Below are 15,705 nucleotides of genomic sequence, written 5' to 3'. Positions count from 1 at the left end.
GAACTGACATTGAACAGAGGTCCTTAGTCCACTTTTATACCCAGGGTACAAGGAGTGGGACAGGGGTCTTGCGGGTCATTTCTTGATTAGATGAGCCTCATGTGCTGGGTGGGGGAAGAGTAGGGTAAATACCTTCTCCCTAAGGGATAGGAGGGGAGACAGGTTATACTGTTTCATTAATAGTTACAACTTGGGGGAGGGAAGGACGATAAGGGTCTGGTTTTTCCATTCCTGCTTTCCAAGATCCTCCTTGGTTTTACCTGCTCTTTCGTCCCTGGGTCACCACAGACCTCACAGTGTTCAGCCAGGTTTTGACTTAAGCACCTTCACCTGGGTATCATCTAAGGCTCCAGTTACAATTGTTGTATAACAAACCACCCCACATTTGGTGATGTAGAATAACTACCATATAATTTTGCTAATGAATTCTATGGAAAATATTAGACAGAGCTCTGCCTGGATGGCTCATCTCTGTCCCACAGAGATCAGAGAGAAAGAAGGAACAAGGAACTAATGTCAAAAGGCAGAACAGAGAGGGAGAGGCAGTGTGGAAGAAAAGCTGGACAAAAGCACTTCAGTTTTACAGTCAAGTTTAGTTTACAGTTAAGCAGAGGGGCAGGGTCCCCTAGACAAGCCATTAGTTATAAAGAAAAGCAAGTCAAAGAAACAGTTTCCAACATGGAGTCAGAATTGGCTTTCTCCTGGCAACAGCTGAAAGAGGAAACAGCCACCCACTCCAGTACTCTAGGCTGGAGAATTCCATGGACAGGGCCAGGCTACAGTCCATGGGGTCACAAAGAGTCAGACATGACTGAGCGACTAACAATGCAACAGTGGGAAAACTCAAACGGTTAAGGATTGGAATAATCGGTAGGCTTTGGCACTCTCATATCTGGTGCCTGGGGTTAAATGAATGAAGGGTTCTCCTTGCAAACTGGCCTTCTATATAGCATGATGGTCAGATTCCCAGAGGGAATGCTGTTAGAGGAATGCCCTGAGAGCAGGCAGTCAAAGAGAACCAGGTAGAAGATGCATGGCCTTTCAGGATCTAGCCCCAGGAGTCACACGGCATCCTTTCTGTCATACATTATTAGTCAAATTGGCCACAAGTTTATCCTTTAAATATTTGGATGGAAGACCATCAAATATTTCCAGGCCATGTTTAAAACTGCCATACCTAGTATCTTAATCCTAACTCAGTGAGTGACAGTCCTCCGTCATACTCGACTCTTTGAGAGCCCATTGACCGTAGCCTGCCAGGCTCCTCTGTCCATGGAATTCTCCAGGCAAGAATACTGGAGTGCGTTGCCATTTCCTTCTCCAAAAAGGCTGATGAAAGTGTGTGAAATACTTAGCATTAAAAATGGTTAAAATGGTAAAATTTAAGTTATGTAAAATTTAAAATGTAAAAATTAAGTTTTTACAACAACAGAAAAAACAACATTTAACAACCAGGAAAAGAATTTGAATAGACATTTCACCAAAGATGACATACAAATGGCCAAACAGTCACAAAAGTACTGCTTAACATGATTAGGAAAATGTAAATCAGTCTCAGTGAGATACTACTTCACACCCATTAGGTTGGCTATAATCAAAAAGAAGAATAATAACAAGTGCTGCAGAGGATATGGAGAAAAGGAATCTTCATATATTGTTGATGGAATTGCTGTAAAATGGTACAACCACTTTGGAAAAGTGGTTTGTCAGTACCTCAAAAATTAAATATAGAGTAGCCATATGATCCAGCAATTTCACTCTTTTGTATATACCCATAAAAACTGAAAATGTTAAGTCCACGAAGAAACAATTGGTTATTTGAAATTTTCTCCTCTCTTAGACTGGGTCTTGCTGATGCAGGTTCTATTTTGACTCGGTTGTTTGTTTTGATTATACTAAGTCTCTTGAGCTGTTTGTAAATTTTGGTCACATCATCCCTTGTTGGTCACATCACTAACAGATTCTATTATATTCATTACTTTAACCCAAGGGCATAATTTGGCACATAGCACGGGTTCAAAAAATATTAGTTGAAAAAAATGAATAAACTATTTCCCAAAAGGATTTTGCTTGCCTCATTTTTTTTGTTTTGCCAGTCCTGATGGGTAGAATATCCTTTTCATTTCTCTACCAATTCATATATATATGAATATATATGGGGCTTTCCTGGTGGCTAAGATGGTAAAGAATATGCTTGCAATTCAGGAGACCCGGGTTTGATCTCTGGGTTGGGAAGATTCCTCTGGAGAAGAGAATGGCAACCCATTCCAGCATTCTTGCCTGGAGAATCCCATGGACAGAGAAGCCTGGTGGGCTACAGTCCATGGGGTCACAAAGATAACAGTATTTCAATAAGAAAGAGAACTCTCTAATATCAATTGTATTGAGTAGCTGTTCTAGGGGCCCTGCAAACATGATTGTATTGTATTGTATGATTGTCACAAAACAACTTTGTGACAAATATTATCATCTCCTGTTTGTGAATGAATGGACTCAAAAGTTGAAGTAACTTGCCTGCTGCTGCTGCTGCGGCTAAGTCGCTTCAGTCGTGTCCGACTCTGTGCAACCCCTTACCTGAGGTAAATGTAAAAGCAAAAAAAGGATTAATCCCAGGTGTTAATCCCTGAATCCAACTTTGTTGAACTTGACACTTACTGAACACCATGTATCAGTGGTTATGTTAGGAACCAAAGGTATAAAACTTAGCCCCTATTTTATAGGAGCTCAAAGTCTAATGAAAAGAAGTCTACCCTTCATAGAAAGTACGTATTTCTTCCACCCCATCACCTTGCATTCCTCTGTCCTGTAAGGTACTATAGAAAGTACTGTGGACATTAAAAATACCAGTAAAGACACTTATCTCATTCAAAAAGTTAAAGCTGGAGCAGAGATGCACAAATCCACTTGAAAATGTAATTGGCCTATGTATTCTTGCCCTTTGTGTGGAAGAGGGACCTGCACAGTGAATGACTACTGAATTCAATCCGGGTGGTCGCAATACGACCAGCATGGAGATGGATCCAGTTGGTTCATGTCATTAAACATTTGGATCATAAAACAAACCTAACTTCTACTGAAAGACAGTAAATGGTAAATGACAAATTAACAATCCAACCACAAATGTTAAAAAGAATCTGGAAGTGAAACAGATTACTTTCAGCTGGAACTACCTGGAAAGGCTCATAAAAGAGGGAGGATTTGGTTTGGGTTTTGGAACATAGAAGGAAGTGTTTCATGTGAAGCAGAAGAGAAGACAACCTGTGGCGGATTCATTTCGATATTTAGCAAAACACAATATTGTAAAGTTTAAAAATAAAATAAAATTAAAAAAAAAATGATTCCAGATGCAAGAAACACTAGCCACAATAGTTGTGAAACGAAAGAAGAAGACTGTGCTGGGCTAGAAATAAGGCTGGGGATTCCCAGGCGGTGCTAGTGGTCAAGAACACACCTGCCAATGCAGGAGACATAAGAGACATGGGTTCAATCCCTGGGTCGGGAAGATCCCCTGGAGGAGGGCATGGCAACCCACTCCAGTATTCTTGCCTAGAGAATTCCCATGGGCAGAGAAGCCTGGCAGGCTATTGTCCACAGGGTCACAAAGAGTCGGACACGACTGACACGACTTAGTACACACGCACAGAAACAAGCTAGTTTAGTAAAATTAGAGTTAAGGTGTATGTTAAAGGAAACATTATAAAATAGAGCCTGCATAGGTTTCTAACTATTTTTGAGCTCATGTGCTATGCTATGCTGTCAGTCATGGCTGACTTTGTGACCCCATGGACTGTAGCCCACCAGGAGCCTCTGTCCATGGGATTCTCCAGGTGAGAAGGCCGGAGTGGGCTGTCGTTTCCTACTCAATGGCATCTTCCCAACTCATGGATCTAACCCGTCTCTTGCATCTCCTGCACTGTCAGGCAGATTAAAGAATCTGCCACAGCACACCACTTAGGAAAACCTTTTGAGCTCCTATACTACTTAAAATATTAGCACCCTTTCACTGAGCGCTTTGTATTAAACAAAGCTGGTGAGTCTTATTCTAACCATCTATGGAAACAAATGAGAGCAGAAATGGAAAAAAAAAAGTCAAAAAGAAAGAAGGAAGACAAAAAGAAGGAAGGAAATTTTAGCATAAGAAAGCAAACTTGGCAGTGTACAAATACTACTTAACTAAGCCACTTACCATGGGTAGAGCATAAAGCAGGCTGTTTGATTTCGGGATTATTGTCTAAAAGAGATGCCACAGAAAAACAATTTAGCATAGTCAAGTGTCTTATGACTCTGTTTCCAAATACTTTACTTTTCTCAAAATAGAATTTTCTTTTGGCAGTTCAATTGCCTATTTCTTTTAATGCTGTGCTGGCCGTTCTTCCAATGTTTTATCATCTGGGTATGAGATTAGTATTCATAGTTTATGTTCCTCAACTATATACCTAATGAGATTATAAAAGGCAGGAATGCATAGATTTAAAGTAGAAAATACTTGGACTGTTAGAAGTTTAGTGCTAGATTTAGTGTCCTTTGGGCTCTAAAAAGTAGAGAAGAATAAGGGGAAATTTGGCAGCCATTACAGGCAATAAAAGGTAAATGGATCTTAAAGCACACAGTTAGAGGTATTCAGTCATCCTGTTAAATTAAGCTCCCCTTCCCTTTTCATTAAAATCTGTAAACAAACTAAGTAAAATCATCACATCAGAGAGCCGGAGAAGAACATAATGTTCACGTTAATCATTTCTTGTTATATAGAATTGCAGATATTAACTGATACTCTGGTTGCCTGAAGGATAAGAACACCAAACTGTTTTTCTCTTCACTAAGAATGTTATGCTTTAAAAATTATAATATTTACTAACACCTTTTTTTCTTACTATAAGGTTTGGCATTCTTTATTTGCTTAAATTATATTGTTGCTTGCCATCCCTAACTTTATCATATTTTAATTATTATTTAGGAAAATGTATCTCTGAAAATTTTCTCAATACTTCCTATTACACAGTCAAGTTCAATCTACTACATATATATATTTATGTGTGTATACATATTATTTTTTTAATCTTGTCTTTACTATTATTACTACCTTCCACTTTCTGCTTTAGAATCCTCTGTACATTTTGTCTTGTTCTGAACTTCTGTCATGTTCTAACATGCTGAATTAGCCACGGAATACTGAAACGTCTTCAAAAGGATCCAACTTTTACCAACATCCTGGTAACAGAGATGATGTTCGGTTGTATACATTCCCTCCTCCATGTCCAGCATCAATAAAACACATGAATACAAGAATTACTGAAAGTAGGGGGAAAGTGAAGATACACCATATTCTAAGATAACCAAAAATAGGGAGTTTTACCCAATGGATCTGTTTAAATAGGGATAAGCAAACTGCTAGAAAACACCATTCGTTAATCCACTCAAAAGAAAAAAGGGAAAAGAAATATTAACTATGGCACTTTTGCTTTAAACATTCTTTTTGCCCCTTAAGTGGAGTGCTTCATCAAATCCAGGGGAATATTCCCTTTAAAGCCATTCTTTATGCTTAAAATCTGGTAACTAAATGATAAAAGCATTACCAGAAAGAATTTTTACATACCCATAAAATGTCTCTGTGACATTGTGAATTTTGTTTTAATCACTTATTTGTCTTATTTCAGCCAGTTTGTTTTGAAATGTTAGGAACCTGTGGGTAAAATACTCCCTGACACTAATGATATTAGCAGACTAGCTCAATCTAAGAACTTAGATTAAGTCTGGAAGGTATTAAAAAGTTTCTTGATTACTTTTCCACCATATTTGCTACCCAGTGAGAGAATATTAATTATGAAGATCAATTCATTTACTACCTTTTTAAAGAAAGTATAAAATGAGTTGTGCATTTGCATGTACTAAAAGGCCTATTTTTCTTAGCTTTCTTTTTTATATATTAATTCTCTTAGGACATTTCTGGTTATATGTCTGGAAACTTCAGCCATCCAGAAAAAAAGAAGGCTGGGAAATAATGAAAAAAATGTGCTGAAAGAATTCACATAAAAGTTTTGGAGACTTGAAAATGGGAACAACAGACACAAAAAGTTATTGAACCAGGAAAAAAAAAAAGGCCTTCCTGGCAGGTACCTATATAGCAATACACTGATAACTGTGGGATAAAAATAAAGGCACCTAGACATTATTACAGTTCTCCTCCATGAAATCAAAATTCTAACTCAAAGGTAAAGAGAGAATCAGATTCATATTTTATCTTTCTGGTTTAAACAGTAGGAAAAAAAATTACCAGTTGTAAAAGAAAAATGAAATCTTAAAAATAAATTTAGTTCAATTATTTAATTCAAGTATCTTCTTAGGAATTACATCTTCTATGCAATTCTCAGGAATTACTTCTATGCAAATACACACATAAACACACATACAGAGGATGGTGCACAATTTGTGTATTGACATATAATGTTAAAACTATATAGAATCAGTTTATGTTAATATGAATCTCACCATTGGCCCTTAGATACTGATATTTTCCAATAGGGTGTCCAAGCAGTGGAAAAAATATAATAATGATAAGTCAGATGAGTTTCTTCCAGTGGGATTAATTATTTACTTTCTTTCTGAATATTAGCAATCCAAGAGATATTAAGTTAAATGTTAAGATTCTAGGAATTGGATGATAGATTATTTAAGGAAGGGGAGAAATTCTTGTTTAAATTCTGCCTTTTGAATAATTCAATCCATATTTTTTATTACTCTCATGCAACCAAGATATACTCTGGAGTTACCATAGTATTCACTAATCACTAATAAAATACTCTATTACCTAATTTGCTAACCCAGGGGATCCTGAAGGTGTGAGGAAAGACAGTAATCTGAGATTAAAAAACAAATTCATACGAGTTTCCACTGAGCCGTGATTCGCTCTTTTTTCCCCTTCTTTTCCATTTGTAGGCTTTAGTTGAAATCAATACCAATTCACATTCCATTCCAAAGGTAAAGGGATTTCACTCAATCACTTGAATATGCAGAGTAATTTTGATTCTTCCCTCCATTAAGATCTAATGATTCTTCTTCAGAAGGAATTTTCAAGTCTGAGCACCACTCACTCCCCACCCCTTCTTAAATGTTTCCTCTGCTACTTCCTTAGTGAAACTGTCATTTTGTACACCTGAACTACTGCAATGTATCTCTAGTGGATCTCCATTTATAGTCATTTGTGTCAGCTGGCTACAACCAATTCTCCATGTTGCTTTATAACAGATATGACTGTCATTCTTGTGCTCTAAAACTTGTCAACAGAATCTTAATGCCAATTGAACAGACCCTATTCCTTATTGTAGTATTCCAAGTTCTTCACAATCTGGGTCCATCTGCAAACCCTCCATTTTCCACACATCAGACAGGAGACTTTCAGAATTATTTCACAGGCTTACAATCTATCTATCTTTTATCTAGCTATAGATATATGGATGTATGCTAAGTTGTTTCAATCATATCTGACTCTTTGAGATCCAATGGACTGTAGACTGCCAGGCTCCTCCGTCCATGGGATTCTCCAGGCAAGAATACTGGTGTGGGTTGCCATGCAATCCTCCAGATCTTCATGACCCAGGGATCAAACCCACATCTCCTGCAGCTTCTGCACTGCAGGCAGATTCTTTACTACTGAGTCACCAGGGAAGCCCATAGATATATGCATATATCTACAAATGGATACCTATAAACACATATAAACTTTCTAAAGTAGATGTTTAAGAAAATAACTGCAAACTTTAAATTTTTTTTCAAATAAAGAAAACACAAAATTGCCTTAAGACATCAACTTATTAAGAAATACTTTTTCCCTTCACTTAAATTTAGCATACTTATGAAAACACTTCACCTTGTTCTGTCATCTATTTTTCATATATCACTATAATAATGATGACTTTGTCATAGATTGGCAGGAGTGTCTGGCAATGACAGGTATTTGGGAATCACTGAAGTAGACTAGTCATCATTCCCTAAACACACACTGATTGATAATATTATGACTCACAGACTTATATTAATTATGAGAATGGTTGAAAACACAGATGACTGTATCAGTCAAGACCTTGGCAGGAAACCAGCACAGTCAGCAGGGATTCTGAAGGTAATTTAACAGAGCAGAAGCAAGGTCAGGGTTAAGGAAATCAACAAGGTCTGTTAGAGCATCCAGGGATTAGCAACAGCAGGAAGTCCCTGGGGCTGCATGGAATACTAGAATGTATCAGAAGCTCAGGGAGGCCTCAAGGAATTTGTAAATGAAAGAACCAGAATCCTGAGCCCTTAGAGAGCAAAGAAAGAAAAAAGCTACATCCCTTGCCTTTTTCTGATGGTCAATGTCTCTCATTGGTCAACTCAGCATCAAGCCAGAGGGCCAGGGGGACAAGGCTGACTGACAGTGTCAGTAAGGATCAGGCCAGTTCTCTGCACAGAACAGGGAAAAGAAAAGAACATGGCTAGGGAAATATGGGAAGGGCAAAAGGAAAATATCTAATCAACCAATTTTCTTCCTGGCTTATTTGCAGAAAATTTAAGGCAAGCTAATTTGAATTGCAGTGGTCTTTATTTTGCCCCCTTTCCTTAGCTAATTGTGTTAGAAAGCCTATATTGGAGCAGTGCTATCCAAAATCTTTATGTGTTATGGCACATATCAGTCAACCAAAGCGAATTTCGTATGCATACAAATAGTCCTCAATTTACAATGGTTTCACTTAAGAATTTTCAACTTTACAATGGTGCAAAAGTGATATGCATTCAGTAGACTCATACTTTGAATTGTGATCTTTTTGCAGGCTACAGCTATGTGGTCTGATTCCATCTCCTGATGCTGGGCAGCTGCAGTGAGTGACAGCTCCCAGTCAGGCATACAATCAAGAGGGTCAACCATCAATACTCTGACAGTCACTCTGTACCCATAAAACCATTATGTTTTCTTTTTTTTTTATATATAGTGCTCAATAAATGTCATGAGAAACGTGACATTTTATTATAAAAGAGGCTTTGTGTTACATGATTTTGTTCAATTGTAGGCTACTGTAAGTGTTCTGAGCACATTTAAGGTAGGTGAGGATAAGCTATAGTGTTTGGCAGGTTAGGAGTATTAAACGCAGTTTTCCAAATTCGCTGACATATTGAGTGCAGCACTTTCACAGCATCATCATTTAGGATTTGAAATAGCTCAACTGGAATTCCATCACCTTCACTAGCTTTGTTTGTAGTGATGCTTCCTAAGGCCCACTCGACTTCACACTCCAGGATGTCTGGCTCTAGGTGAGTGATCACACCATCACAGTTATCTGGGTCATTAAGATCTTTTTTGTATAGTTCTTCTGTGTATTCTTGCCACCTATTCTTAGTATCTTCTGCTTCTGTTAGGTCCATACCATTTCTGTCCTTTATTGTGCCCATCTTTGCATGAAATGTTCCCTTGGTATCTCTAATTTTCTTGAAGAGATCTCTAGTCTTTCCCATTCTATTGTTTTCCTCTATTTCTTTGCACTGATCACTGAGGAAGGCTTTCTTATCTCTCCTTGCTATTCTTTGGAACTCTGCATTCAGATGGGTATACTTTTCCTTTTCTCCTTTGCCTTTTGCTTCTCTTTTTTCTCAGTTATTTGTAAGGCCTCTTCAAACAACCATTTTGCCTTTTTGCATTTCTTTTTCTTGGGGATGGCCTTAAGATATTTTTAAGCTTACGACTGGTTTAATGAGACAATCCCACCATAAGTTGAGAAAGATCTACATACAAAAGGCTTGGTGAAAAAAATTCTTTTTGCATTCTCTTTATATGATATTTTAAATAGAGATGATTCTACATACTAAATTTATACAAAACTTCCTAACAATATTTAAGACTAAAATTTTCACATAGGAAAATTAATCATGCTTTCTTTCATATTTTTTTAGTCTTGGTTTTGATGCTTGAAAGGGTCAGTCACAATTCCTGAACAAGACCTTAACAAAGTTCTCTTTTTATTCTTAAGACACCTGACTAGAAATGTTGTTGATGAAATAGGTAAAACCATTTTTTACAGCCTTTTAAAATTTATATGGAATGTGGTTGTATTTAAAGAAAAGATCTTTTTTTCCTTTCCTTATAAAGGCAATAAATGTTGTGAATATAATGTTAAACACTACAATAATGATGGAAGTGAATGTCAAGTCCAAAAAAAACTTCAAGTCAGGTGTCCCAAAGTTTTAATGAAGTTCTAAATTTCAGAATAAACATGCATTGTCAGGGCAGTCCTTATGCTGCTAGCTTTGAGGCCACTTAAAGTCACATCCACTGCAAGTGTCTCAAATTTGTGAAAACAGAGATTTAGGGCCACTATCTAGATCCACGCCCACAGATCTCACCTTCTAATCCTTCCTCCAACACCTTCCTCTGAACTCACAAGTGTTTGCCCTTTCTCTCTGGACATTTAGAACTCCACTGTTAACTTCTTGATGGGCTGCGATGTGCACTCTCTCTAGTCATTGAATAGATGCCCAGGTGGCAGACCGCGTCCAAAGAACTGAAGAGTGGATTATCAGATCTCTCATGATCTAAGCAAGGACTCCAGTCTCCCAAACTCCACTCAGACTCCCCAAGGCCAAAGGAGATCAATGTTTCTGACATACAACTGTAAACCTTCCCACCGTACACTGATCGAAAACTTTAAGATCCAGAAAAACACTCGCTTAGTTATAGTCAGTTACCTTTCTGAAAACAATTCCAAAGAGTAAAAAGATCAACATTGTTTTTTTTTTTTTATAAGATATTTAAATGTAATATTTTTGAGATTTGATATATTCTACAATCTGATCAGAGACTAGGTATAGGAACATAGGATGCAAGATAAAGCCATTGGTTCCTGGACTTCATTGTCAAATTACCTTGTACATATCTAATGTCCCCTGTCCATTAAAATTCATTTGATGACTTTCCCCCTTTGAAAGGGAAGCAAGTAAAACAAAGAAATTTTTGATTTTATATAAGTAACACCTCTGAGAAAAAGAGTTTGCATTGTCACAAAAAGTGCCAAGTTTGTTTGTAAAGTTTCCATAAGAAATCTGTCTTCAAAAGTTGTGTCAGCTTGTTATTTATTGTTGCTACTGGAGAATATAGAGAGACCTACTCAAAACTCAGTCTTGAGTCAAGTAACTGAGTTAGGGTCAGGTGTAACCACTGCCCATAGTATTTGCCCTCAGAGTGATTGCAAAATGCCAAAGCACTTTCCTTCCATGAAACTGATTCTAGAATGAGAGGAAAAAACCCTCTAAGTCTGCTCTGCCTGAAGATGTAGTCCAGGTCTGCTTGTTCCTATAAAAAACATTATTTCCACAAGCAGAGGACTGAAATAAGTGTCAATATGTGAATTTAACATTGTTCAGAGTAATACAAAGGGGCATCAGAATACTACGTTTTCATTGGTCTCCCAGTTCCATAGTGTCCTATAATTTCTGACGTAATGCATATCTTAAAATAACTAAAAATATGAAACCTACCCTAGAGCATGGCACAACTTGATTTTTCAAGTCTTAATAGTCCATAGGAAAAGAATGCATCAGAAATCTCTCAGGACCAGCAATAAATATGGCAACATCAAGCTGTGTGTTTCTTTGCTAAAATTTTCTCCACTTTTGACCATAGAGTGTTGGTGGTTGCTCTTTTATATTAGGGAGGAACAGAATTTGGAGAAGACATGAGAAGATATTCACTTCGGAGGCTTATATAACATTAACAATAATAGCAGTGTTCAGAGAGTGTTTATATGACCCACACACCGGTGTTCTGAAGAGCTGGTATTACTTCGGTATATTTAGTTGAAAGCAACTAAATATATAGTTGAAAATATATATTTTCAACTAAATAGTTGAAAATAAAACTGGCCAAAGAAATGGGAATATATAGTGTTATAATCTTAAACAGGGTTAATTTGAGAGTTGTCATAATCCAATGTATTCTAGTTGAAAATATATATTTTCAACTAAATAGTTGAAAATAAAACTGGCCAAAGAAATGGGAATATATAGTGTTATAACCTTAAACAGGGTTAATTTGAGAGTTGTCATAATCCAATGTATTCCTTGTGATTCTGAAATTCTATTGGTTCAGGAAAAGAGATGGATCTGGTAGCTTTGGGCTTCATATAAATATTCAACAGCATCAAGAAGAAGAAACAATTTCTTAAGAATGCTTGATACCCAGCTTGTATACAGCTGCATTGTCCAATACAACTATCACTTCATATTGGCCAATGTTCATGATCTACCAACTCTGAAGAGTAAGAAAAGTAACCATATAGGCCTCACTGATTAGAATTGATTCACCTGGCCATTTCTGAACAAATTTCTGTCCTTGGGAACTACTAAACATTGGTCCACTTAAGACTGGGTTTCCTAAATTAATTACTAAATTAAGGGAGGGTTGGATTAACACAATTAGCTCAAATCGGCCTACCCCTCCACTGTGAGCTTCAATCAGTACTCAAAACTGCATCTTTATTATGCAAAGAGAGTAAGGGTAATGATAGAATGGATACTAAAAGATCGCCAAAATACTAAAGATTTATCATTTTATTTAATCCTCACCAGGATCATATGAGGTAGGCTTTTTGTGAAAGCCTCTTTTTCTGATGCTTGTTTACGAATGTTTAACTCCCACAGTTAAATGCCACTTAGTTCAATTAGTTGGGTGAAATAAGAGTCAATTTAGCTATTCTGCCTTGTAAGTTACAAAAACGAAAAACAACAGTGAAACTCTGAAATAAAATTTTAAATTCCTTTAACATTTAAGAAACTGTTAATCTTGAAGTTTCACTTAACCTAGAATTCAAGTTCTAATAAAGAAAGATAAGTTCAAGGCCCAGGCTTTAGCATAGTGTCTGGCATTAAATATTTGAGTCAGTACCTTTTTACTAAACTGAAATGAACTTAAATTTTCATTTAATAACATTTTCTTATATGTAACAGCACGTCTCTGGCTTTCCCCAATTATGATAAACCTTAACACAGTTTTACTCACGCAAAACTCAGGAAATTTCTACTAGAGATTTTTTTCTAAAGCGAAAGGAAGCACGGAGACCTCCGTAAATAGCAGCAGCAGCAGCATCTCCCACGTGGATCCGGTAATTCTCCAGTCCTAGCCCTTCATTCAATCTTCCTTGCTTAAAAATCCCCTCAACATCCATGGTGAAATACAGGCCTTTGCTCAGGCTTAAATTTCCCGGATTTCAGGTACCCTGTGAGATTGACAGGCATTTTACCCAATAGCATTGCAGAGAGGCGTATCATTTGACCGACGCACCAATCAGCACGCAGAGTCTCCGTCGCCACGGTGAAGACGGAAGTAAAGCCCTGCGGCGCCCCATGGACTCACTCCTGGAGCAGTTGGATCGTTTCTCTGAGGTTCTGGCTGTCTCCCGCACAACCCACGTCAGCACTTGGGACCCCGCAACCGTTCGCAGGGCTTTACAGTGGGCTGGCTACCTGCGCCACATCCACAGGCGCTTTGGCCGCCACGCCCGTATTCGCAAAGCTCTGGAGCAGCGACTGCAAAACCAGTGGAAGCAGGAGGGTGACTCTGGGCCCGCTCCAGCCCCGGACTTGGCGAACTTTCAGGCCCTGGGGCACTGTGACCAGCTGCTATCTCTGCGACTGCTGGCGAACCCGGCCCTCGGGGATGCCTCCTTTCACTGCCTGCTCCAGCAGCTCTTTCCCGGCCCCGGCGTTCCGGACGCCGAAGAGGAGGCGCTCCAGGGCAGCCTGGCCCGCTTCGCCCGCTGCCGGGCCGCTGCCCACATGCTGCGCTTCCACGCCTACAGCGAGAACCCGGTCCTTCAGAAGGACTCAGTGATGAAGACGCAGGCGGAGCTGCTTCTGAGGCGTCTGCACGAGGTGGGGGAAGCCGAAGCTGAGGGTCCTGGCAGGCTTCTCAGCCGCCTGTGGGAGCGCCTGCCCCAGAACAACTTCCTGAAGGTGGTGGCGGCCGCGCTGCTGCTGCCGCAGGCATCCCCCCGGCTCCAAGAAGAGGAATTGGGAGTAGGCAGCCCCAAAACACCGGGAGACGGGCGTCAAGAACTGCTTCGTTGGCTTCTGGGGAAATCAGATATCGTGGTTGCCTTTTGCCGCAACCTCCCAGCCGAGCTTTTAACTTCCGTGGTGGGGCGCCATCCAGAGCTGTCCCCTGTCTACCTGGGTCTGCTCACAAACTGGGGTCGCCAACTGCACTATGACCTTCCGAAAGGCCTTTGGATTGGAACTGAGCCCCAGGATGTGCCCTGGGAGGAGTTGTTCAGCAGGTTTCAAAGCCTCTGTCAGGCCCCTCCGCCTCTGAAAGATGAAGTTCTAACTGCCCTGAAGTCCTATAAGGCTCAAGACGGAGATTTCGAAGTCCCTGGTCTTAGCATCTGGACAGACCTGTTGTTAGCTCTTGGGAGTCGTGTATGATATTGCACTGGGGAAGAGAAGTTTTCAGCCCAGACCCCAGTTCTCTGTGGGCAACATTGTGTTACTGATTACTCGAATGTATGGTTTACAAAATTAAAATCCCTGTTTTCTCACCACATCTCCTGTACTTTCATGTGTCCAAAATATTATTTTAGGTCCTAATATATAATAAAGTAATTGTAACTTAATTACAAATATGTAAAGTAACTGCCTTGTAGTGCCATGGATTTTCTGGATACAGGAGGTAACATTGCAAGTATCCTACCTAAAACCATAGAATTAACAAGTGTTTTAGAACGTGCGTTTCTAATAATCCTGAAAATATATGTGCTTGTCCCAGAAAAAGTAGTTTTCCAGTGACCAACAAGACACCGTTTTTACATTATTAATGCCTTACTTTTGTAGGTTTTTTGTTGGTTTTTTTTTTTTAAGTCCTCAGAAGTGAAGAGATTTCTTTAACCAACAACATGTGTTGTCAGAAATAGTTTGGAAAACCAACTGGCCTAGTTGGACTTTATACCCTGGATTTTGGCCTTGTTAACCTGACATTCTAATAAGTTAACCAGCCTTGTGTGCCTGCGTGCTCAGTTGCCTCTGTCTCTTTAGGACCCCCTTCCACGCTTCTCTGACCATGGAATTTTCCAGGCAAGAATACTGGAGTAGGTTACCACTTCCTACCAGAGGGGATCTTCCTGACCCAGGGATAAAACCTACATTTTCCTGCATTGGCAGTTGGAACATGTGTTATTCAGAAATTTTGTTTTTCATTTCTGCAAATTGAAAGACCAATAATTTAAAGCATTGCCTTAAAGACAAGGAAAAAAGTTTTTAAAGCATAGAAAATGCAAATCTATGCCTCTGGATTTGATGGCCAAAGAATCAAAACAGACTTCTAAATTAGTACTGCTTCTGCCATTGAGGTTAATACATCACAACCTTGGTGTTAGAATTGCCTTATGTTAAGTGTTGAGTATAAAAATAAAGTTCTCCCACTTTTCCCTTGGTGATTGCCCTATGGGGGCAGTTTAGAATATTTGTTTAGTATATGTAGGAACCTAATTTTGTGAGTTTACCCAGATGCTCCACACCTGGCAGAGTGATTCCCAATCACCAAATTTAAGAATAATGTATTCATTTTTATTAGGGGGGATACTACTTCCTGTTCAAGATGTTTTCTTCCATATCCAGGTTAGTTGGTTGCAAGATTCTTCAGGAAATGTAAAAAATCAGCAAGTTGATTTGAGCAAAAAAATTTGTATAATATAG

General features: G+C 38.8%; 2 protein-coding genes across 2 annotated transcripts in view; one reads left to right on the top strand and one right to left on the bottom strand.

The window, feature by feature from the left end:
• Positions 1-13,205, bottom strand: part of GAS2 (growth arrest specific 2) — a 180,200-nt gene extending 166,995 nt beyond the window's left edge. Inside the window, exon 1 of the mRNA XM_027531528.1 lies at positions 13,076-13,205. The gene's annotated coding sequence lies outside the window, so the exon portion shown is untranslated. The remainder of the gene's footprint in view (positions 1-13,075) is intronic.
• Positions 13,206-13,262: 57 nt separating this feature from the next.
• FANCF (FA complementation group F) lies at positions 13,263-14,557 on the top strand. Its single transcript, XM_027531524.1, has one exon. The coding sequence runs from the start codon at positions 13,360-13,362 to the stop codon at positions 14,437-14,439; it is 1,080 nt and encodes a 359-aa protein (XP_027387325.1). The 5' UTR covers positions 13,263-13,359; the 3' UTR covers positions 14,440-14,557.
• The last annotated feature ends 1,148 nt before the right edge of the window (positions 14,558-15,705 follow it).

Source organism: Bos indicus x Bos taurus, chromosome 29 (genome assembly GCF_003369695.1).
Source record: "Bos indicus x Bos taurus breed Angus x Brahman F1 hybrid chromosome 29, Bos_hybrid_MaternalHap_v2.0, whole genome shotgun sequence".
In the NCBI taxonomy this organism is placed as follows: Eukaryota; Metazoa; Chordata; class Mammalia; order Artiodactyla; family Bovidae; genus Bos; species Bos indicus x Bos taurus.
Note: the sequence above shows the minus strand (reverse complement) of the source record. Positions and strands in the feature narration are given on the sequence as shown.

Coding starts and splice junctions, on each gene's coding strand:
- FANCF (XM_027531524.1), top strand. CDS start 13,360: ATGGACTCACTCCTGGAGCAGTTGGATCGTTTCTCTGAGGTTCTGGCT.